Here is a 24,833-nt window from a genome sequence, read left to right as displayed (position 1 = left end):
CATCATTCACAAATACCCAAACTAAAGAGTTTCAGGAGAAGTGTATTTTTCCACAAATGACGACTTGAACGTGCTCACACATGCGCGTGCTCGTCGGCGCAAGCCGGTGTTGATCTGGACTCAAGCTGAGAGTGACAAGGAGAAAGTGGCTCTGGTTCATTATTTTAAAGAACTAAGATTTCATTTAGGCTCAGTCCCAGAGCTACAGCCAAATCTAACACTTGACTTAATCCTTTATTTATAGTTTTTATTGCCATTGTTGGTTAACAGGATTTTGTTTTTGTTTGTTTGTTTGTTTATTTTTTATTCCGAGTTCAATGTACAATATATATACAATTTTTACACCATTTTTTACATTAACATGTGCAGCTTTTGCGACATTTTAACATGCATTCATGACATATATACTTACATATAAACATAATGCTATACATAAACTCGAAAAGGAGTGGGAGGAAGTTTTTGTTGCTTCAATCGTGCAACATGAAACATATAACACATAACTTGGATTAATTATAAACTATAAATGCCTTTATAGTAGTGAAGGGCGGGTGAAGCCTTGTAACACTTTGAGGCTTTCCTAGCAGTGTCATATGCTTCGAAGTCTCTGAGCCGTTTCATTCTTTTTGAACACTGACCTCTTGTGGACAAACTTTATTCTCGCGACTTCTCATGAACACGACTGAAGCACCAACACAATCATGTGGAAGTTTCAAACAGACGTGTGGCAGTTTTTTTTTTTGCAGCCTGATATTGAGGTTTAATTGATCAAATCAATCAAAGGCTGATAAAAAAGTCATTTTCTTTGTAACGGGCCCTGATGACACCTGTGTTTCCATATGAACTTGCCTCCACCCTGCCCCCCAGTGGTAGAATGTAATGTAGGTCAACTGTGCCCAACTTAAACACTAGTGATGAAAAATAATGGCTCCTACACAATACATATTACAGTAGCCTCTCTCTATATCAGTGGTTCCCAACATGGGGGGCCTCAGAGGCACTTCAGGGGGGCCCCAAAATGTACCAGTTTAAACCAGTATCCACAGTTTTTATAGATGTTGTTTTTCATGTAATTTAAGCTGGTGTTTACTCGGCAGGAGCTCAAACTTTTTCTGTGGCCTTGATGAACACCTTTAAACTCAAACCGACTGGGAGCTTTCACTGACGTATGACACAGTTGGTTAATACTGGACCATTAAGAGTTGACACAAAGCATAATCCTCAGTCGGTGTCCCAGTCCCAGGAGGAAAAATATGCAGCCCAGCAGTTACCAAGGAGACCGCTGTGCATGACACACTGAATAGGACAACATGGCACCATAAACCTACAATAAATGGGTTGTTCCTTTGTTTCAACTCTGCAGCTTTAATCCATTATAAAAACCTCTTCCAGGGGATCTCCAGGATCTTTTGAAGGAGAAACTGATTGGCTGCCTCTTAAATGAAATCCAAATGTCTACTCTGAGGCTACATCGCAGCAATGTTTAATTCAATACCCGGGAGACAGCGCAGGTCACCCGGGGCTGAGATAGCAGGCCAAGAAGTCCAAGGTCCTTTTCGCTGGAAACCGTTCAGCGGGGAACGCAGTGATTTGTATCATAATGAATCCTTATCGCTTTAAGTCAAAGGCATTATCAGTTATGTCCATCTTTATAGCCATTGCATTTCTCAACGACACCAACTCCTCAACGTTTTCCACCAGATGTATTTATTTATTGTTGAATTACAGTGATATGACTTGTGTGTTACAGTATCACTTTTTGGGTTCCTTTTGTCAGACATTAGGGTTAGAGATGTTGAAATCAGAATCAGATTGACTTATCTGTGGTAGAAACACATTTGTCAGTGTGAGATATTTTCTGCATGACCTGTAAAAAAATTGCTCAGGAAACTGAGCAAACTCATTCAGAGCTTGTCCATTTGTGTCAGATAACTGGATATTTTTACTCTCATGAAAATGTCTTGTCCTGTGTTTCCTCTCAGGGCATGACCATCAAGCCGCTGGTGGAGCTTTTGGCAGTGAAAAAGAAGCAAGAGGCCAAGCGCACAATCAATGAAGAGATCCACACACAGGTAATGTCCGTCATACCAACATTAACATTTTTTACTTGTATTTTGTACTATAGACGTAGATATAGACATTTGCCTGTATTTCCTGCTGTGTGGCAGCAATAATGAGTATTTGACTAAAACATATTCAGACAGTGTGCCCAGCTGCATCACAAACAAAATATGGCAGAATCAAATCCTACGTTTTTCTATAAGGATGTTTTCATACATAGTAGCTCACTCTTATTAAAATATTTAAACTGGCAGTTCACATAGCACAAAATTAGTGCTGCGATTCTCATCTATTTTCCTTTAAGCGACACAGTGACCCCCAACAACCCTAATCTTACAGAATATTATTCCAGAACAAATAAATATAAAAAAGGACAATTGCCCTCTTTAATTGCACCTCTATCAACCTGTATTGGACACCCACTGCCCAGGGTTGGGAATCACTGCTGAAAACTGGAAGATTGCTTCCACCTACTGGCCAAATACTACAACTGCACGTTATTTCATAGCCTGGCCAGCCGTACGCACTTCTTTCTCTTTATATTTGAAAGAAAGTGTCTCCACTTTAGGATAAACAGGGGAATAGTCTGTTGTGCCAGGCTAGTTATTTCAGCCCACACTTTTCTTTAATTCTAGACTAACAAGCACACACTGTCGCGCTCATGTGTAGCTCTCATGTGTTTTTACCAGTCTGATCATAAAGAGTAGAGCTCATGCAGCCACCCACAGCTCTCTTTAGGGCTGAGTGGTGAGTCATACTGGCCTTCGCCTCTAAACTCTAACACGTGAGATCAGAGAGTCCACTGCAGCCTGCACAGCACTGAAGATACAACCGAGGTTTACTCCACTTGTGCATCAACCTTTCATGTGGTGGTCGCAGTTGTCCACTGCTATAGGTTTGTTGGTAGGTCTGAGGGAACATTTATTGGAGCCTTCATCTCACCGATAAAGCATCAAATGATGATGATGGGCTGGTCTAATATGGCTTTAGTGACATTTCTGCTTTGTAGACAGAAATGTTATATTTAATAAATCATAACAAATGTCTCTGTCTTCAACAATAAAACAATTGTTTTACTGGTAACATTTGTCATGCTCATAATTCAAAAACACCTCTTACAATCGAAAAGGTGTTAAAAGAAGTGTTTGTTCTTACAGCCTCCATTTACTGCCAATAGGCTCTGTGCAATGTTTTTGGCTAACTTCTTGTTGGCTAGTGTAGGGTGACGACTACTTCCTGTCTACAGTTAAGGTCAATTAAAATAAAATAAGCTAAAAAAAAACAGTAGACAACTTAAATAGACTTAAAGCCAAGTGTATTTCATGAAAATGGGTTTAGATGGTGGCTCTTTTATTTCGATATTTGATGGGAAAAGTAAAATCCATAAAGTGTATTTATTTATCTGAGTGACTAGCTGCTTTAGTACTCGGCAAAATCTGACCCACAATGAAGACAGTGGCCAAATTATTTGTCCAAACTTTCCAGGCAAGGACCCTCCAGATCCCCCTGTATTCCTTTCTATTACAATCAAGTTTCAAAGATTTGTACTTTTAATTATTTATTTATAGATACTGGCGTGACGTTGTAGATTGCAGACCCCTGCACTATAAATTAGCATCAAGTTAGCATCATGGCAAGTGCTATGCAACATTTTGTACACAGAGCCTGTTGTCTCTTCAGAAAGCTTTGTAAAGCTCTGTACTTTACAGATGCCAGATCCTATGATGAAAAACAGTCATAAAAAGTTAATTAAGTTAATAAACTGAAAGTGTGTTATTTTGGTTTTGTTAAGATTATTATTAGATTATGTTTTCTAATGATATAAAGGGGAGGCAAAAGAGACTGCCCAAATATTGATCACACTGCGCCGGTTCAATGTCCTGAAGTAGATGTAAGATTTCCGCTTGATTTACTCTTGGCCCTGCCTTGTCAGATGAGCATTTCCCGACCATGACATGGCCGACACCCCTGCTGGGACATTTTTCAAGTAAATCAATCAGCCCCCGGAAACTGTCAAAGGAAGTGGAGCTGTGGGTTGTCATAGAAACGGGCGGTTGTCATGTCAAGGATTAGTGAGCACAGCTGAGGGACCTGGGACCAGCCTCTTATTCTGGAGTACAGCATCAGCTCAGAGGCGACCAGAGAGCGCACTAAACACCGAGCCATCAATCACACGCGCTCTCTGCAGGGCTCCTCTGCAAAAATCCATTCGCTAAGCCGTCCCACTGCCGGTGATGATGAAGTTAGCAATATGACCTTTAAAGCATTGACTGTGACTGTGGGGGTACAGGAGGGTACAAGGAGCAGCAAAGGAACGTCTGATAAAGCTACAAAAACAATACTTTATCCTTCTTTCCGCAGTTCCTTGACCACCTCCTGACCGGAATCGAGGACATTTGTGGCCACTATGGACATCACCACTGGAAGGACAAGTAAGAATAGTTACAGTAAAGTTCAAGTTAATCCGACGAGTAGAGAAGCCTCATTTCACACAATGAATGGATCACTCCACACACATGTATGAGTGAAACAAAACCCAACTCCTCTTCATTAGTGTTCAACGTTATGGTCTAAGGCGAGCAAAAAAGAAAAGGGTTTACCGGAATGTGAGCCTTTTAAGCCTAACCCTACAAAAGGAGAAAATATTCATAACAGTTTTAATATAAATGTAGTATTCCAATACCACTTTTGTTTTCTTTCAGACTGAATCGCTACAATAAGAAGTATTTGAAGAGGTACCTGATCGCAGGAACTCGCTGTGAGGAGCCGCAGCTGCTCTCCTTTTTCCACAAGATGGAGATGAAACAAGCCATTGAGCAGGTGGAGAAGGGAGGAGGAAGCAAGGTGCCCTCTGCTCTGCCCTCTACTGTTTCCATGCAGTAAGTAACTTGTTTTAAAGATGGCTGCCAGTGTCTCGCATTCATTCACTTTGCACTATGCAGATTTTGTAATTTGATACATTCAATTGACCTTTCGCAAGACCCCAAAATGGTCATTGTTCATTGGCCATTTGCTGCATATCGTTCTCAACGAGCGAAACAAAACACTGCTAACCAGAGCCAAGCTAATACTTGTTTACCATATGCCATCAGCACATGGCCGAAACGCGATCTAACCAAAGCACATGTTCACTTGCTCCTCTCCCTTGCCCTCGTTCCTTCATGGCCACGGCAAGAGTCTGGTTGGAGGAAAAGAGTTGTTCTACATACAGTTATTGCCATTGGCCCTTGGGTGTCTGTCCAGCCCACGTACAGCCCACTTAATGTGCCAGGTCTGAAGCAGGAAGATTTCACAGTGCGTCCCTCGTCAGCTGAAAAAGTCTACGCTATAGTCTGTGTTTAGAAACACAAGATCGGGCCCATTGTGTCTGTGTTGGAGAATAAGAGAATAAAGATTGATGGTATATTGCAGACCCACAGCTGCGCGGGAGAGACAAAGCCACTGCAGCTTCTCTCTTCTTCACAGCCAGGAGCAACAGGGGCTGTCTGGGCATGGGCAGACCCCAGACTGGCCAAATTTTAGTCAATACTGGACTAACATAAGAAGAGTACTTACCCGGTGGTGCAAGAGTATGACTACTCCACACTACCGGTTTCATTCAGGGTATTTTCCGATTTCTTAAAAGCACACTGGTGCTTTAGCCACAATAGTTGAAGTGTTCCCTACGTTGTATATTTTAAATATATTCTTTCACTGCACATTGCAAACCATTTTGCCTCAATCTGGACGATGTCACCCTGGTATTGCACCAAAAAGAGTCACTTTGACGCACTTCTCCCCCATTACGATACGTGATAACCTCCACTAATGACAGAGCCAGCAAACATTGGCTAAGGAGGCAGGGCTTTTGCAAAAGGTCAACTGAAATTTAAATCAGAACTTTTTTTTTGCCCATATCTTGCAAAAATTTCAGACGGAAGACAGGGGTCTATATATAATCCTCTGGGAGTTGCCAGTTACTCATTATTTTATGCTCCAGGAACATCCAGCCCAAGAAGCCAGTAGAGCAGCCCGAGAGGATGCTGCCAAAGCTGTCTAAAGGGAAAGAGGACGAGATCCGGAACATGCTCCGCACCAACCTCCAGAGGACACGGCAAAGGGTACAACAACTGTGCTATAAAAGATCTGGATGTGTCTGCTGTCCTTCAGTGTTCTAGTCATATCAGCGCACATCTCGTTTTGTCTGTGCTGAAACAGTGTTGATGCTCGTCACATTAGTAGATACTGGATATCACATTGATTTGATTGATGTGTAAGAAGTCGTATGAATCGATAGATGTACTTAATATATCAGGAATCTAGTAATGACTTATAGAGGCACTTTATTTTTCTTTTTTTTTCAGCTACACAGTTACAACCGACACACTCTGGTGGCTGATCCTTTTGAAGAGGGCATCGGTGACATTATACTCAGGAAGAGGGTGATCCAAAAACAGGTTTGAATTTGACCCGACTCTCCTTTTTAACAGAAATCTTTAAACACACGCATGGTTTGGGTTTTATTCTTGTTTTTAGATTTCTATTGTGTTTTATACCATTACCTTTTCTTTCTCCTTCTTTTTCTCAGATGAAGGACATCAATAACTACCTGACTGTGCCCGCCGCTCCCCCCGACACCCCCGTCATGAGTAGAGCCAGACTGGCCTCAGGTAAAACATGATCTTAAGCTGATTTTCAGCCGTGATGAGTCTTCCCGAGTCATAACGACTTGAGGGCAGTTGCAGAGTGTCCTGTCTTGTAGTGTGGGAGGGTCAAGGACTGGACTCGTGTTCAATCATGTAAATGTGGGCGACTAAGCCTCAGTCGCAGAAACTCAAACATGTTTTAAGCCCAACTTTGGATGCACAGGAAAAGTGTGGTTGATTGATTTATTTTTTTACTGTCCCAAAAGTGAAGACGTGGAGTTCAGGGGCCAATAAAGTAAAAGTACTCAAGCTACCTCATCATAACAGCGGCACAAACAGCTAATTGAACAGAGTTTAGATGCACTTACTGTGCGTTAGGACAATTCAGCTACTTCTCTCCGCTGTCTCCTACTGTCTGTACACCTCCTCTTACTATTATTAAATCCACTGGAAATGCATCCAGCTCCTTCGTCTTGCCAACTTTTAATTTCCATTTGAAGGAACTATGAACAAGTTCAGGAAAACTCAAACATGCGCCTCAGAACCGTGTCGGGCCGACAGTGATCACATGACACTGCTGAGCAATCAGGACACGCACGTGTTTCCCACGCTCACAAACAGTGGCCTATCTTTGCTGATCTGGGGTCAGTTTTTCTCCTCTAAAGAGAGAAATCGAGCAGAAGAGATGCACTGCTGTGTGATAATACATCAGCATCAGCTGTTTGACAGACTCGTGTAGTGTTTCCACTCTCGTGATTCTCAGTCGTTATGTGTGAACCCCCAGTTGTTCTATAATTGCACTAAATTCAGTCGTTTAGTGTGAACCTACCAATTCTTTACAAGATCTTTTAAGACTGAAAAAAATGTGTAGTATGTTGCCAGTTCTAAGCCCTTTACAGGCAGGTCCCACAAGCTCAAGACCTTGCTGATCTCACAGACACAGAAATTAACAGACGCTCAAGCAATCAAGTCACAAAGTAGACAAAATATTTTCTTCAATGCTGAGCTTTTTGAAAAGAATCTGCAAACTTATAGGTTCATAAAGTAGACTTTAATGACAAAACTAAATTAAAATAGTTGAAATGGCATAACTGAAATAGCCTCTTTGATGCATAAGTAGCTCTGTCGGTTTTGTTACGTAAAAGTACCTCCACCATCATGTGAACATGGTTGGAGACCCCTGGATTAGTCAATACAAGTGCTTTGTCTTTCAGGTCATGTGTGAGCTCAGATACAGAAGTGTGTTTGGTCCACACATATGATGCGATTAATTAAATTAGTCACGATTAATTATTGTTTTGATTAATCGTGAGTTAAAGCTTTAATTTTGACAGGCCTAATCCTAACGTATAAGGACAGTTGGCAAGTAGGCTAGTCCACGAGTTAGTCTGCTCAATGTATTTTTCCTATAGTCGTCAGCATTAGCCACCAAACATTTTGAAATTATGAATGATCCAGATTTTTTCAGCTGTTGTCAAACCATTGATCACATGTAGGTTGAAGCTGAGTTACAGATCATTAATGAATGTACAGACCTTTTGAGATTTTACTTTAGATACAAATTAGTGTATAAAAGTGTCCTCTGAGCTAAATGCTATATCAAATTCAGTTAAGCTTCTGCTTTGTGGGGTCGGATACACATCCAATACTCTATTATGATAAGTAATATGTTTACCTTAAAATGTGTAGAAAGAAAATAAATGAAGATATAGCTCAGGTTTATAGCTCATTTATTGTTTGCTTTAAAGGGATATTTCAGGTTTTTTGACATAGGGCCTCATTTCCTAGTTATCCAGAGTGTTGCTGATCCCTGGAGATATATTTTTTTTTAATTCATGCAGTTCTTGTGTTTGAAGAGTTTCGTGGCGCTAGGCTAATGCAAGGCTAGTGCATTTCTAAGATGTCATCTAGCCTGCATTAAAAACAGTCTTACACACTCCACAGAGCACCTGGGCTGTGTAAGACTGTTCTTAATGCAGGCTAGATGACATCGTAGAAATGCGCTAGCCTTGCATTAGCCTAGCGTCACGAAACTCTTCAAACATAAGAACTGCATGAATTACAAAATATATATATATCTCCAGGGATCAGCAACACTCTGGATAACTAGGAAATGAGGCCCTATGTCAAAAATCCTGAAATATCCCTAAGTTTTGCTGCAGAAGATCCCCATGAGGGTTGAAGCGCAGGGCTTGAAAGCCTACTGAAGATCTCCAAAACTTCTGTTATCTATCTGCATGTGCGCTCACTGACCGTGATATACTCGAACGTCATTGTTGTGGTCCAAACTGATCTGAATCAGGCAGCCTCCAGACGGTAGAACATTGGGGGGTTTGTAGTAGCTCTGAAATCTGTTGTTACTGTTGATGACATCCTCCGGTCTTTGATTGTTCACTTCTCTGGCACTGTGTTTCAAGGGTGTGCTATAGCCGCTTTGACAGAGTGGCGTGTGAGACAATACTTGGTTCGCCGGTCCTGTGTTCAGAGTGGAGCTCGCCTCTCGCTGTTGGCAGCTACGTCTGCTGTTTTCAAGGATTACTTTGTTGCTCTGAATGTCATCTGCACATGAAGAAACATTCCAATCACTTTTGCTGCTGCTCCTGGTCCTGTGGTCAGCTGGGAAAGACAGCGGTGTTTCCAGGTCCTCCAAGACCAAAGTGGGGTCTCTATTTGGACCAGGTTTTTCTGAAGCCTTTCTGTAAAAGTTTGCCTCAAGCTCACTAAGTCGAAGGCTGATGAGTTTGACCTGTGTCTCCAGTGAGTTTGGCTCCTCTTTGCTGTCCTTCTGCTCGATGTCACATCTCTGCCGTTGTGCTTTGACCTTGTCACTTTCCTCCTTGGCTCTGTCTTGCTCCTTCTTGAGTTGATGTTTGATTTGTTGGTCGACATCTTCTTCTGTAGATGCAAAACATTTTCTCTTTTCAGCCAATGCGTTCTCTTGAGATTGCAGGGAGACCATTATGTTCTTCAGTTGGCTCTCCCTTAGCTCCAGCACCTTTGACTGCTCTTGCAACTGTGACTGTTTCACAGAGTTTTCTTTTTGCATTTTTTCTATGTTGAGCTGATGTTTTATGTTAAGTTTCTCCAGTTCACGAGAGTGAGACGCCTGAAGCTGCTCCTTTTCTTCTGTGAATCTTGATTGTAGTTGTTGCTTATGAAAAGTCATTTCATCCTTGTGTTTCTCTGTGATGCTGTCCATCTCTCGCTGGTGAGCTTCCTTGAGCTGCAGCAGTTCTGCTCTCTGTTCTTGGATTTCTTTATGCTTTTGAGCCTTTAGTTTTATAATCTTTCTTTCTTGCCCTAGTGCTATGCCAGTACGGATTTGGTCTAGAAGAGCATTACTCTCCTGCCTTAGTCTTAGGTCTTGTTCCTTCTCATTAGCTCTAAGAGATTCTTTGAGCTCCACCATGTTTTTGTCAGACTCTTTGGTGAGTTTACTCTCTTCTTTTCTTCTCCGTGCCTTCACGGACTGGCGTAGAGCCCTCAGTCTTTTTTCACTCTCAGCCTTGAGTAATCTCTCCTCCTCTTCTTCTTGCCTATGCAGAGCGTCCTGAAACTCCTGAAGCCTTTTCTGTTTTTCCTTCATCAATGCCTCTTTCTCTTCCTCTACAGGGTCCTTTATGTTTTGTTGCATGTCAAAGTCTTCATTTTTGTCTGAATGATTTGACAGTTCTGCATCTTGACTAAGTCCTGAATGGCATATTGAGATCTCTGCACTCTCCCGGCCAAAAGATGCACTCAAGTTGTGAGGTGGTGAACGTGAAGACTTCAGATGACTCGGTGAAAGACAGGCCTTGTGCGTTGCAATGGTTTGGTCTTTCAAAAGATCCTCTCCTGATTCCTGCTCCACAAGATGCCCTTCTTCTGTTACCTCCTCACTATCTGAAGGTTGTTTTGATTTATTCAAAGGCAAATAATTGTGACTTTCTTCCATTGACTTGGTTTCTTTGTTGGAGGAAGAAGTACTTGAAAGTCTATCCTTGGTTATTGCAGGCGCAGAATTCTCCACAAGTTCAGATGTGCGCTCAGGCAGACCTGCATCACTCTGTGAAGATTGAACTCCCAGTACAGGCAGGGGAGTCAAAAAACTGGAAAATCCACTGGGACAGGGACCTTTCAGTGGTGTCAGTGGCTCCAGCTGGACGCTCTTTGGCCGAGGCGTCATGCCTTTGAGTGGAGGAAGTTGTGTGAGTAGAGGTGCTTTTTTGGATTCCTCAGATTCCTCCCTTTCCAAAAAGACAACCTTCTTCACGGTTCTCCCAGGTTCTCTCATAGTTTTCTTTTTTGGTCCACTCAGAGGAGAAATATAGTTTATTTCTTCCTCTGACGTGGTGTCTTCATTGGTTGAACAAATCTTTGAAAGTCTGCTCGCTCCATCATCTGAATCATTGGACAGCCTGTGCAAGGATTCTTCAAAATCTGAAGAATAATGAGCATCTTTTCCTTCTGACATGCTTTTCTTGTCTTCTGACAAATCCAGTCCTTCTATTATCTCTTCAATGACGCTTTCCTCATCTTCTGAAGGTGGTTTTGGTCTATTCCAAGACCAACTATAGCTACTTTCCTCCTCTCCTTTGGTTTCTTTGTTACCTGATAGAGTACTTGAAAGTGTGCTCTTGGTCATTGCTTTAGCCTTCGTAGCTTTGACTCCCAGGTCAGGCAAGTGAGGGGACAATATGTCCTGAGTTTTGCCCAAAATACTGCATGATTCACTAGTACGAGAACACTTCAGTGAATTTGTCAGTGGCTCCAACTGACCTTTTTTGGGCTGAGGCGTAATGCAAGGCAAAGAACTTGTACTGTTTGTCATTGCCTCACCCCGTCTCCTCTTTGTTTTCTCCTCAAAAGCAATGCTCTTGTCATCTTTAGACGGTTCTTTGACAACTTCAGTGTCAAACCCGAGCTCATCCAGCAGATTATCTAACTGGTTGGACAGAGATTCACGTTTGTCCGTCTTTGTCTTCTTCTTCTTTAGGTATTTTTTCCGTCCCTGTATTTCAAAGTCCTTATTGTCCTGTGAATAACTTGGAATCGGCTTGACTAGCCGTCCTTCCATGCCAGGTAGCGGAGGAAGTCCTCCCAGGAGTCGTGGTTTTTCTTTCTCCACCATTTTTCCTTGAATAAAGGCTGTCTTCTCCATAGTTCCAGACGTGTGGACTGTCTGTGATGTAAGAGGTTTGTAAATAACTTGAGAGATATCTCTTGTACTGCGTCAGAGTTAGCTTTCTGCGTGAGTTTAACAGGTGTGTGCGAGTGCGCGAGTGCCAAGTAGCTAATGGTCAAATGGTCTAGTTCTCAGAAGTATGCAAATGAGACACATTTCTGGAACAACCATGGTAACGGAATATTTGCCAGATTCCGTCGCTACAGTTACACATTTAAATCACACTTAAAATTCTATTCACATAATTTGAGTTGTATATACGGCAGCGTAGTGGAGAGCAGAGGCCACCACAGAGTCATAAAAAGTCCTGAGCAGAGGCCTGCTCACTCCGAACGACCTCAGTCTCCTCAGAAGGTGAAGGCGACTTTGGCCCTTCTTGTACAGGGAGTTGGTGTTGTGGGACCAGTCCAGTTTATTGTTGAGGTGAACACCCAGGTACTTGAAACTGTCCACCTCCTCAATGTCCTCCCCCTGGATGTATCAGTCACTGGGTCCATGATCTCGCTGTACAAGACCAAAAATGTCCTCAAAAACAAAATAATTTTCCCTCTATATAATAGTATAGGCCTTTAGAATGCAGTGATGTCACCTGCAACCCAGCAATTGCATCGCTAAATACGCCACCTTTGAAACAGCGAGGTAACTTTGTCCCGAGAAGCGGACAAGCGCCGGACCACCCTCCCCCACGGTGCACCCCAAAACACACCCCTCACCACAACTATACAAGAACCGTGAGACATTATGAGTTACATAAATACTTCTAAATCTGACCGTGAAGATGATTAGTAGCACATGTTTTAGCAGAGCATCGAATACAAACAACAAAGAAAGATTAAAAAAATGTCATTCACTCAAAATCCTCCTGTTACGTTTTTGTCAGAGCTGTTTGGAATAAAAAGGAGAAGCAGCATTCGATCCTAACTAGTGCTGTCAATGGATTAATTTTTTAATCGCAATCAATCACATAAAGTTCATTTTTCTGTAATAATTATATTAATTATTAGCCTGGGAATACCCACGCTGCTGTGTGCGCTCAAATCATTGCGAACTTCACACCCACCTGGGGACCATGTTCGAAATCTTCGCATTGATCTGGGGACCAATCACAGAACGAGGAGGGACGGCAAGACAATGACGCACTATTTGACATACGGAAGCTTGTAGTTTGTTTACGGATAAAAAACAAGTTTATTTACAGATCCAACATGACAGCTTGATCTTTTGGTCAAGCTTTAGACCAGTTTAGTAAGAAAGTTTACAGCGGGTACGTCATACGTCATTGGATACATTGATTGATACGATTGGCTGTGGCTACATACAGACGCATGATAGACATTCAGCCCAATAAACGACTATGGACAATCGTAAACCACACACCTCCTACGAGAAAATGAATTGCTGATATTTAGGCTAATTCATTATTATTACTTGGCCGAATTCAAAGCATTTGCATTCACAGTTTTATAATTCTATGAGAAAAGCCTAACCGCTTATGACCTAACTCGCCCAAGGCTTTCAACATTTCTACTCGTGCTTGATAATCATCACAATTTAGATGTATTTTATGGATCAATTTATAAAATAGCGAAATGAACAGGTCAAAGAAACAGAGTTAGCTAGAAGTCACTGTAGATTAAATTGAACCACTTCCCTGTGCCTTTAAAGTGATAGTCTGTGCTACTTTCAAGCCAATTATACATTTTTTCTTTATGTGATGATGATTTTATATGATTTTATATGATGATGATAAGACAAAGGAAATAAATACATACATTTAAACTCTCCATCCATTTTCTCCATTGACTTCATCTAAGTCGGTGTGTGGTTTTGATTTTAGGCAGAGAGACTGATTTCAAACCTGCTCAGCAGCAGAAAGAAAGCGTAATGGGGTCAGGTATGTGGAGAGTGCAGTTTGTAATGGCTATCCCAGAAGCAACTAACATGCATGCTTCACCTTCAAGTCAAGTTAACATTCAAGCTAAAATTCTTTAACTTTTATTACTGTTATTTGTATCATGAGGATTGTTCTGAAGGATTTAGATCCCATGAGTTTTGTTTACGGTATTTATAATGATCAAGTTTTTAATAATGTTTTCAAATATGGTGAAACACGAACAAAGAATCTAACTAAGAATCTATTTAACTACAGTGAATGCCTTTGACAGAAACAGTCCATGTAATTCATTTAAAGGTGACACAAAATGTATTAAAAGTGGTGCTCTACCAGTAGCTATTTGATGAATCCAAGGTGGACTGAGTAGCACACCATGAAACAAATCTTTTAGTTTCTGTACTGTGTGCCAGCATTTAGTCATTAATCCTTTGTTGCTCCTCATTTAGCAGCTACATTTCTTGTAATCCATTAAGAATTACAACAATAATGCTGGTGACTCATATGCTTCCCCTCCGTTGCTCTGTAAATGTTCATTTTGTGCCGAGTTCTGTGTCAATCGCATGGTATTCTCCATCTCATCTTTGTTGAGTACATAGTTAAATATGATTTATTGACTGTATTATTCTCACAGACCCACAGGCCCGCAGCACCAAGTCCAACACGGACGACGTGCCCACCATCCAGGTAGACTTGGCGTCCCCCCAGTCCCCTGACTCTGTGACCCTGTTGAACGAGCTGAAGAAGGACGAGGACCAGGGGCTGATGATGAAAGCTCCTTCGTCGAGGTCCGGGGAGGGTGAGCGCGACCAGCAGAAACTCACCCGGTGTCTGAGCGACCCGGGACCCAGTGCGGACGAAGACGAGGACGAACCCTTCCTGAAGTAGGACGCAGGAAAGGACTCGTCCCCCTCGCCCTCGCTTCGGGGCGAATGAACCCATTTGCAAACAGCCTCCTGTTTGTCGTTATGCTTTATTTTATTCTTTAAACAGGATCGGAATCGCCTGTCAGCTCGAGATAGACATTCAGGAAAGAACTATGCATTACCAAAGGTTCGGACTGTTTTGATTTGTTTTTATTATCAATGTCACTTTTGATTTCACTTTCACGTGCTCTTAATTATATTTACCAAGGAATCTGCTGTAAGTGTCCACCTTTAAAACCGCACTTTGTGTCCACGTCCGATCGGGCCCACGTCTAATTAATACTGCTGGATATCCAAACGTTCACAGAGCTGTGTAGCTACGAGTTCCAACTATTTTGCCTTATTTTATGTGTCTTTTTTTTTTCACTTGGTGCAATCTGTTTAAATCCTAATTAACACATGTTTGATTTCAGGGGCGTCTTTTTTATTATTATTTTTTCCACAGATGCGAGGCATTCTGTTCAGAGCCACTGTTGGTGGCAGGAGAAGTGTTTAGTTGAAACACACTTTTTATAGTCCGTTTGGGGGACTTGTGGCCTTGTCTTCTGGTTGTAAAAATGAGCCGCGTGGGCACCCTTACTTTAATTTGAGAGTCAGTGTTGAACATGACGCGCCGGGAGTGTTTGGGGAACTCATTAAAAGGCAGCGATGCAGCACAGATGTTTTGATGTCAGTTTAAATAGCTGGTTCTCCAATTAGAAAACGCATCCTTCTGTGCAGCCTTAAGTTAGAGATGGCTCGGGTTTTTTTATGCTTTAAGTGCTCCTTTTGAACCAAATTTTGTTTACAAGCGCTTTATTTTGTCATTCAGGGTTAATTTAAAGGCCGGCAAAGAGGTATGTTTTGGCAAAGGAAAGAAAAGACAATGTACATCTATGCAGTAACTAAATGTAATTGTAAATGTTAATATATGACTATTGCTATATATTTATTAAAGCCCTTTAAAAACTAACTCTTTTAGTTAAAAAAAAAACATAACTGTGCACATCAAAACATGAACTAAAACTTTCATACAGATATATTTTGTTAGAAATCTATCTAGCTATTTGTGCATGTATTTGCATAGCTGCTCCGTATATTAAACAATTACCTATAAATGACATAGTTGTGAATTTATGACACTCTTGGCTTGACTCGGCAATCACAGCATCAATCTAGTGTTTACAACTGAAAAACAAAAATCACATTCACGATCGTTCACTGCTACAACTCAAGATATTCAGTCCTGTGCAATAAAAGAAAGAGATCGTACTGTCACATAAAATACTCCTGAAGAGAGTCGTTTGTTCTGTTTGGGAGAGACATTTGTTTAGGCGGGCATTGTATGTCAACCTGAAAGGAAGGAAGAAAATGTTTTGTACAAACAGTCTAGTGTGGTGAGAATGGCATTTGGCGATGTGGTCATTTCTTGACGTTTAAATAGAGCACTCAAGTTTCAAAGCTTTTTTTTTTTTTGGAGTAAGTGGCCGCTCAAAGCTCCCTCTTCCTTTTTAAGTGTTGCCTTACATTTAGAGGATTCGCATTACCACTGAAGGACTGGCAGGGGAATAAGACAAGGTTGTCCCAGTTATTTTTTTTAAGATCTGTAAACGACAGTATTGCCCCTTTGACTTCGACCAAAAGACTTGGACGTTTTTGAAAATACATCCTTTCCACCTGACTGCTCGATGCGCCCCCTCGGCATTTCAGCAGAGGCAGAGGGACAGACTGTAATTTGCGCGTCTTGGTCAAATTGAATTGTCTCTTAAGTCGTCTGCGTGTGTGATTATGGAGCAGACACAGGACGAGAGTCAGGGCTGGTCTGGATTACAACTTACCAGGCGACTCATGCGACCTTCTGTCAGCTCCCTTTTGTGAACCTCCTCGTTAAAGCCACACTGTGAAACATTCCAGGTGATATGCTGCTTCGCCACTGCTGCAGCTGCCCATCCATCAAAACCAAATGTGGTCCTCATGATCGGCCTAACAACAACAAAGCTATTTCTTTTGCAGCGGCTTAGCAAAATTAATCCTTTTTAGGTATTTTTCGTCATATTTTTTTGGTGAAGTGCTGCACAGAACGGCTTTAAATGTGTGCATTATCTCACATGAAGCTTGTGATGTGTCTCTTTCAGTAAATGATTACTGTATATTCAGAAGTCTCCCCAGGGCCCAGTTTTGTCATGTTTCGTAACTCCCGCTTCAGTGCAGGTTTGTAGATAAGATGCGATGTTTCTATCAAAGAATGTGCATATTCTACAAGAGTGTTGTATTTTTTCATAAATGAATAAGATGTTTATCAGACGTTGTAAATTGGGAATGGAGACCGACTGAAATGTTCATGTTAGTCCAAAGACTGTACGATACGTAAACACCGTTTTCATACTTGATTTAACAACATTTTTGAGACACTATCATTTTGTCATTTTTGTTTGTGCAAAAAAACTTTAAAGCCATAGAGCCTCTTGAAGAACTATTTTTGTATTTTATTTATTTTCATATCTGCCTTCGTCATGCACCAAACAAATCCTAGCCTTCCCATTCAAACCCTTTACGACGACGGTCCTCATGCTGTTTTGGACTCGTCACTTCAGTGTGGTACAATTAAAATGAATCTTTATGAATGTTTAAGCAGCGTCTTACATCATTTTCAACAGTTTTTTGTGTTTTAAAGTGAATCATCTGCACATTTTTAAGATTGTTTACCGTCGTGTAGCATTCCAGCAACTCTTCCCCGTGTTGAATTAGCTGTGCAGGTTACACAAGGCATTTTACAGATGAATAGTTTCACAAGACAAATAAGGTCTGGATCTGTGCACGGTAACCCTGGCGACCTGGTATTTTCTTCTCGGAGTGTAGACCTTTGTCCATTTATCTAAAGGCAGCTGATTATGTCTGTTTGCTTGACACCATTGTTATTTTGTGGTAACAATAACATGACATTCATGTGACTTTTGTTGTTATGGTGGCCATTTTGAATACCGAAATAGAATTATGCAGTGCTACAACGTGTAACAATATCTCTACTCAGGATGAAAATGAAAGACAATTGATTGACAGTGACAGTTTTATTTACTCGTAATCATTGCTCAAGAAGATAACAGTAATAACACGGCACCAGAGTTTATGTGAGGAAACCAGTGAGTCAGTGTGTCTAAGCTACTCAAGACTTCAGCATGCTACCGTTTAGCATTTAGCTTCAATAGCTCAGCTCTGACCTCTCCAAGAGAAAACCCTGAACCACAAACATCTAGCCTTGGATACAACATGAGACAGATGTCAGACCTGAGCTGTTTCTGTAGTATTTCCTCAGTGTTCATAGATGTGAGCCACACATGTGTTTATCGTGTTGAAGTTGACTGAATCAATGGTTGAAGGTAAATGCTATCCGGTAGCATGCTATCGTCTTGAGCAGCTTTAACACTGACTCAGTTGACATGGCAAACTGTAAAAATCACAGAGAAAGGTTTTCTGTTTCCTCTTTGATGTGTTGATTTAGTCTGAAGAGTGAAGCAGATCTTTAGTAAATCCTGCTGTAGCTCAGCAGACAGAGCCGCAGCATCTGTGCCACATTTGCTGGTTAAATCACATAAATGTGCGCTGTCAGGAGCCGTGTGTTAACTGTTATCTTCCTGAGCAATGATTACGAGTACATAAAAATGCCACTGTCAATCAGTTGTCTTTCATTTTCATCCTGAGTAGAGATATTGCTACATGTTGTAGTACTGCATAATTCTACTTCGGTATTCAAAATGGCCACCGGAACTATGCTTGATGTAATTGGAAACTTACTTTAACTTACTTATACTTTTAGCTTTCGTAGTACTCAATTCTCAGACTCTGACTTGTCATTTTCGGAACTCGCATTTGCCTGCTTTGGTGCCTTGGCACTACCAACCTCTGAAGATATGCTTTCATAACCACGCTTTTACGTCAGGGGTAGAGACATTTGGTTTTTGGTGGACCCATTTTCTCCCTCATCAAAAGAACAAGGCCAAACCTGTCAATTGTGGCCCAAAGTAAAGCATCACTTTCTCCAAACCCTTGTGTATTCCGTCATACATGATCTCACAGGTGGTTTTGGGGGCGTGTCCCTAAAGAACTTTGAAAGGAATTGGCTGTATTTCTGCATTTTTAGAGAAATTCAAGTAGCTGGTAATAATAGGTAGTAATTACAGTATGTTAAAAACTTTACTCCCGGTGTAAATACTTGACTGGAGGAGATTTCTATGTTTGTAACCGGAAGTGTTTAATCTTTGAAGCTAAAGGCTAACGCTAATTTAACACTAGTAAATGCTATTTTTAAGAAACACACTAGGTCTTTTAAATCTGATTTATCATTAATTGGCATTAAAATGTGGACAGGAAGAAGTCTTTACCCTACACTGGCCAGCAGGAAGTTTGCCAAAAAACAGTCTTTGCGCACAGCCTATTGAGTGAATATTCTTCATGGAAAAGAATAGGAAACTGTTCTTAAATGAGATTAACTTGTGACTTGCATTTGACTGATTTAGCTCCTCGGCATTACCGACCTCTGAATATACACTTTTCAGAATATACAGCTTTTAAGAGACAGTTTGAATGCTGTCAGAATTTATATGAGAGACTTGTACGAATCATCTTGTTTCTAGGCAACGTTATATTGGAAAAGACGATAATGACTTTTTTAAGCTGTAATTGCATCCGCTCAACTACGTCCCTAACCCATAATCAGTCTGCGATGGCATTGCTCACCCAAAGACTCCTGATTTACCTCAACATCTCCTTTACACAAGTCCTTTTGTTTCACAGCTGCACGAGTCGGCAATAAACGGCGTCAATGTAGTTTGGACTGTGTTCACTGACTGTTTTGAATTGGATTCTCTGCGTAATGGCTGCCATCGTCAAAGTTTTTTTTTTTCTTATTTTGTGTATTGTACTGATCACTTATATTTGCAATAATTATTTTAATGTATTTGGGGTTATAAATACAATGTGTGTTTTGTACAGAGATTGGTTCCTGATGATAAATGCAGACAGATTTTCTATTAACAAAGCTATCCATGTTCTTTAACAATCACTAAAATGAATCTACTTACAGGACTGTGTACCAAAATAAAGGTTTTTCTTAACAAAGCTATTGTAGTGTATTTTTTGTTGTTGTTTTTTATCACAATAGACAATTGTCAAACAGTCACAATGTTGGTGAATGGATTAGATGCATAACAATAATAGAGATTATATGATGCATCCTAAGATATTATTAAAGTGCATATGACAGGTTTTTATGCTTTTGAAAATATGACTTATTTAGATGATTAACATCTGTTTAGGAACAAATGTTGGGCAGAAAAGTTATTTGTATTAGATTTTTTAAGCTACTTACAGGAAGTAACATAGAGGTAAAGTTCCATAGCAGTTTGATTTATAGAAATAAAAAGGAGACTACCCCTCCTGGAACCGCCACCTTAACGTGGTGGAGAGGTTTGAGCACCCGAATGATCCTGGGAGCTCTGTTGGGGGCTTCGTGCCCCTGGTAGGGTCTCCCCCATGGCAAACAGGTCCGACGGGTCAGATAAAGAGTGGTTCAGAAACCCTTATGAGAGACCAACAGGCCCGGGTAATCGTGAGGCCGTCCTTCCGTGGACCCACCACCTGCAGGAGGAGCCATCGGGGGCTGGTGCAATGTGATTTGGGCAGCTCCAACAGCTGCCCCCACGACCCGGAAACGGAAAAGAGGAAAAGAAGATGGATGGATGGATGGAAAAAGGAGACTTTTCAGATTCCAAACATATACAATACAGATGTTTTCAGCTGTTGTCAACCCATCTACCACATTTAGGGGTCAGATTGATAAATGGATAGAAGTATGCTATACATGGATTTTCTCACTATGGAACAAGCAGCTTTTGCTCCTGAAGACTTGAGCAAAGAGCACCCAAACATACTTAACTAGTATGGTCTGCACTAAAACAAACAAATACATAGTATGTATGGCTTCAAAGGCCATTCATGGAAAGACTGGATGTAACTGTCCCAGTAAAATTATAACGATTTAAATTGAATGGGGACAGGCCTGTCCCCATTCAGGGGTCTGTGGTTTCTTTATCATTGACATCTTATGGCACAATGTTTAGTGGTCATTGGATGTGTGACTCCACAAGTGGCAGAAGCTTGACTGGATTTGAGTTGGCATTAGCTCACAAGACACTTTTAAGCGCTAATTTAGTGAAAGGTCAGTGCATTGATTGATTGCAAGAGTGTGCAATTTAATGCTTTGGAATGAATGAAGTGTGTATTGATTTTAATGCTGTTTTTGGGGAAATGTATTATTCTGCATTAGTATTTTTATGACTTTGTCTGTTGACATCAGTCTGCCCAGGGACTACAGGTGGAAATTAGCACAAGTGCTATAACCTGGTACAACGCATCTCTCCCTTTGAGGTTGATGTATATTGTACACTGTCCCTGCTCAAATAAATAAATAAACTAAACTGATGATTACTAATGGGTTCACCAATTGAGAGTCTGTATATGAACCCTCACAGGGCTTGGCATTACTATTGCTCTCCAGATGATTGTGATAAAAACATGATTGGATGTTGATAGCAATGATGATGATAAAGTAACATTAACAGCAATAATAATAATAATTCTAATAATAATAACGTCATGCCCAGCTCACCTTTTATACATTTGAAGATGTAAAAAACACAAAGTTTGTACAATGTGCAGGTGGCAGTGCAAGTACAGTCATAGTACAGGTGATCGATAAAGTGACTGATACAGATGTTATCAGATGTTATTGATTTTGCATAGAACTTATCACACAATGCACATAAGGTACTTTTGCGCAATTAGTAGTTTCATTTTGGTGAAAAAGTAAGTAATTGATCCATATAATACACAAAGGAGAGATTGCCGACTTGTACAGCTGTGAAAGAAAAGGACTTGTGTAAAGTGCAGCAAGTGCACCAGAGGAGATGTTGAGGTAAATAAGGCGTCTTTGGGTAAGTAATGACACCGCAGGCTGATCATGGGGTGACGAAGTTGAGCGGATCCAATTACAGAAAAAAGTCTGTCTGCAAGTCATTCTAGTCTTTTCCGGTGTCACGTTACTCACGTGACATTATGGCAGCTCGCCAACCGTGGATTCGAGAAACGAATTACCTGCACAGCTGTTCTCTAGTACAAGGTGTTCAATGTCCGAGTCCGAATCAAAGTCATGTCACTATCACCCAAACCCAATTCCAGCCTCCTTTAATAAGAGTTTTCCTTTTCTCTTCCAGCTAGTCTTCGCTCAATTGACTCTGGTATGAATTCTGACAGCATTCACCACCTTTGAACTTAAAACCATCATTTAACAGCTTGTTTATGAAAGCGTATCTTCAGAAGTCGGTAGTGCCAAGGAGCAAGGATTTGGAGAAAGTCATGCTTTGCTTTGCGTCACAGTTGACAGTAGTTAGGAAGTTAGGAGTTAGGAAGTTAGGAAAGTTATTTAAGGCACCTGCTTCCAATAAGGGTGGTATATTTTACTGCAGCTCTCTGGGTGCTACTTTGTTTCTCCAATTGATCCTGATGTTGAAATATCAGCGCTCCTGTTCCCATAAAAAGTAAACAGCTAATGATAAACCGATACGCAATTTCATTTTAGTGCAGGCTCTAATCCAAAATGTCTGCTGTTATTAAGAAAAATACCCAAAAATGCTTCATTTTGCTAAACCGCTGTAAAAGAAATAGCTTCATTGTTTTCTAGCCGATCACTAGGACCACATTTGGTATTGATGGATGCATCAATCAGCATATCACCTGGAATGTTTCACAGTGTGGCTTTAACTAGGAGGTTCACAAAATTGACTCACAAAAGGGAGCTGAACGAAGGTCGCATGAGTCGTCTGGTAAGTTGTAATCCAGACCAGCCCTGACTCTCGTCCTGTGTCTGCTCCATAATCACACACGCAGACGACTTAAGAGAAAATTCAATTTGACCAAGACGCGCAAATTACAGTCTGTCCCTCTGCCTCTGCTGTCAGCTCTATTCTTAAAGAAATGCCGAGGGGGCGCATCGAGCAGGATGAAGCAAGGATGAATTTTCAAAACGTCAAAGGGGCAATACAGTCATTTCATCGCTGAGATGAAGGTTCCAATAAATGTTTCCTCAACAAACCTATAGCAGTGGACAACTGCGACCACCACATGAAAGATTGATGCACAAATGGAGTAAACCTCGGGTTGTATCTTCAGTGCTGTGCAGGCTGCAGTGGACTCTCTGATCTCACGTGTTAGAGTTTAGAGGCGAAGGCCAGTATGACTCACCACTCTGCCCTAAAGAGAGCTGTGGGTGGCTGCATGAGCTCTACTCTTTATGATCAGACTGGTAAAAACACATGAGAGCTACACATGAGAGCTACAGTGTGTGCTTGTTAGTCTAGAATTAAAGAAAAAGTGTGGGCTGAAATAACTAGCCTGGCACAACAGACTATTCCTCTGTTTATCCTAAAGTGGAGACACTTTCTTTCAAATATAAAGAGAAAGAAGTGCGTACGGCTGGCCAGGCTATGAAATAACGTGCAGTTGTAGTATTTGGCCAGTAGGTGGAAGCAATCTTCCAGTTTTGAGCAGTGATTCCCAACCCTGAGCAGTGGGTGCCCAACACAGGTTGATAGAGGTGCAAATAAAGAGGGCAATTGTCCTTTTTTTTAATCTTTATTTGCTCTGGAATAAAATTATTGGGTTGTTGGGGGTCACTGTGTCGCTTAAAGGAAAATAGATGAGAATCGCAGCACTAATTTTGTGCTATGTGAACTGCCAGTTTAAATATTTTATTAAGAGTGAGCTACTATGTATGAAAACATCCTTATAGAAAAACGTAGGATTTGATTCTGCCATATTTTGTTTGTGATGCAGCTGGGCACACTGTCTGAACATGTTTTAGTCAAATACTCATTATTACTGCCACACAGCAGGAAATACAGGCAAATGTCTATATCTAAGTCTACAGTAAAAAATACAATTAAAAAATGTTAATGTTGGTATTGCGGACATTACCTGTGTGTGGATCTCTTCATTGATTGTGCGCTTGGCCTCTTGCTTCTTTTTCACTGCCAAAAGCTCCACCAGCGGCTTGATGGTCATGCCCTGAGAGGAAACACAGGACAAGACATTTTCATGAGAGTAAAAATATCCAGTTATCTGACACAAATGGACAAGCTCTGAATGAGTTTGCTCAGTTTCCTCACACTGACAAATGTGTTTCTACCACAGATAAGTCATCACTGTAATTCAACAATAAATAAATAAATCTGGTGGAAAACGTTGAGGAGTTGGCGTCGTTGAGAAATGCAATGGCTATAAAGATGGACATAACTGATAATGCCTTTGACTTAAAGCGATAAGGATTCATTATGATACAAATCACTGCGTTCCCCGCTGAACGGTTTCCAGCGAAAAGGACCTTGGACTTTTTGGCCTGCTATCTCAGCACCGGGTGACCTGCGCTGTCTCCCGGGATTGGATTTCATTTAAGAGGCAGCCAATCAGTTTCTCCTTCAAAAGATCCTGGAGATCCCCTGGAAGAGGTTTTATAATGGATTAAAGCTGCAGAGTTGAAACAAAGACAAAACAAAAACATTTATTGTAGGTTTATGGTGCCATGTTGTCCTATTCAGTGTGTCATGCACAGCGGTCTCCTTGGTAACTGCTGGGCTGCATATTTTCCCTCCTGGGACTGGGACACCGGCTGAGGATTATGCTTTGTGTCAACTCTTAATGTTCCAGTATTAACCAACTGTGTCATACGTCAGTGAAAGGATTCAGTAGTAAGATAGGTTTTAATGGTGTTCATCCGGACTGGGTTTTTTGGAGATGTTTCGCCTCTCATTGGGAGACTTTGTCAGCTCTAGAGATCTTCTGGTCAGGGGCCTCAGCTCAGGCTAAAACAAAGGCTGTGTCCGAATGTCCACCAGGGTGTGAATGTTTAGGAATCCCGGATCAATTCATACCTTGTAGCCCCAAATTTCTGAAATGAAGAGCCATCCATTCAAGTGACTTTTCAGTTTTTATGTCTAAATATTACTTACACACTTCTTAATTAACATGGATCCAACTTGAAATAACTGACATGTTAAATAGCGCTTGTGTTTCATTCAGTCGCCTTGTGTCCAGTTCCCCTGGCTCTCGCAGCGCATTGTGATGTATTATTGACCATC

The 24,833-nt window shown here is 41.1% G+C and overlaps 1 protein-coding gene across 2 annotated transcripts in view; it reads left to right on the top strand.

The window, feature by feature from the left end:
- slc9a1a (solute carrier family 9 member A1a) overlaps nucleotides 1-17,277 on the top strand; it is a 37,619-nt gene extending 20,342 nt beyond the window's left edge. Inside the window, exons 6-13 of one of the 2 annotated variants that reach the window (XM_079561889.1) lie at nucleotides 1,983-2,072; nucleotides 4,423-4,493; nucleotides 4,764-4,940; nucleotides 6,041-6,161; nucleotides 6,405-6,497; nucleotides 6,629-6,710; nucleotides 13,688-13,744; nucleotides 14,376-17,277. In XM_079561889.1, coding sequence (XP_079418015.1) covers nucleotides 1,983-2,072; nucleotides 4,423-4,493; nucleotides 4,764-4,940; nucleotides 6,041-6,161; nucleotides 6,405-6,497; nucleotides 6,629-6,710; nucleotides 13,688-13,744; nucleotides 14,376-14,629 — 945 coding nt within the window. In that variant the 3' untranslated portion in view covers nucleotides 14,630-17,277. The remainder of the gene's footprint in view (nucleotides 1-1,982; nucleotides 2,073-4,422; nucleotides 4,494-4,763; nucleotides 4,941-6,040; nucleotides 6,162-6,404; nucleotides 6,498-6,628; nucleotides 6,711-13,687; nucleotides 13,745-14,375) is intronic. The other variant, XM_079561890.1, reaches the window with a different exon arrangement.
- Nucleotides 17,278-24,833: the final 7,556 nt, after the last annotated feature.

This window comes from Gobius niger, assembly GCF_951799975.1.
Source record: "Gobius niger genome assembly, chromosome: 8".
In the NCBI taxonomy this organism is placed as follows: Eukaryota; Metazoa; Chordata; class Actinopteri; order Gobiiformes; family Gobiidae; genus Gobius; species Gobius niger.
The sequence above is the reverse complement of the archived record's forward strand: the minus strand, read 5'-3'. Positions and strand labels throughout refer to the sequence as shown.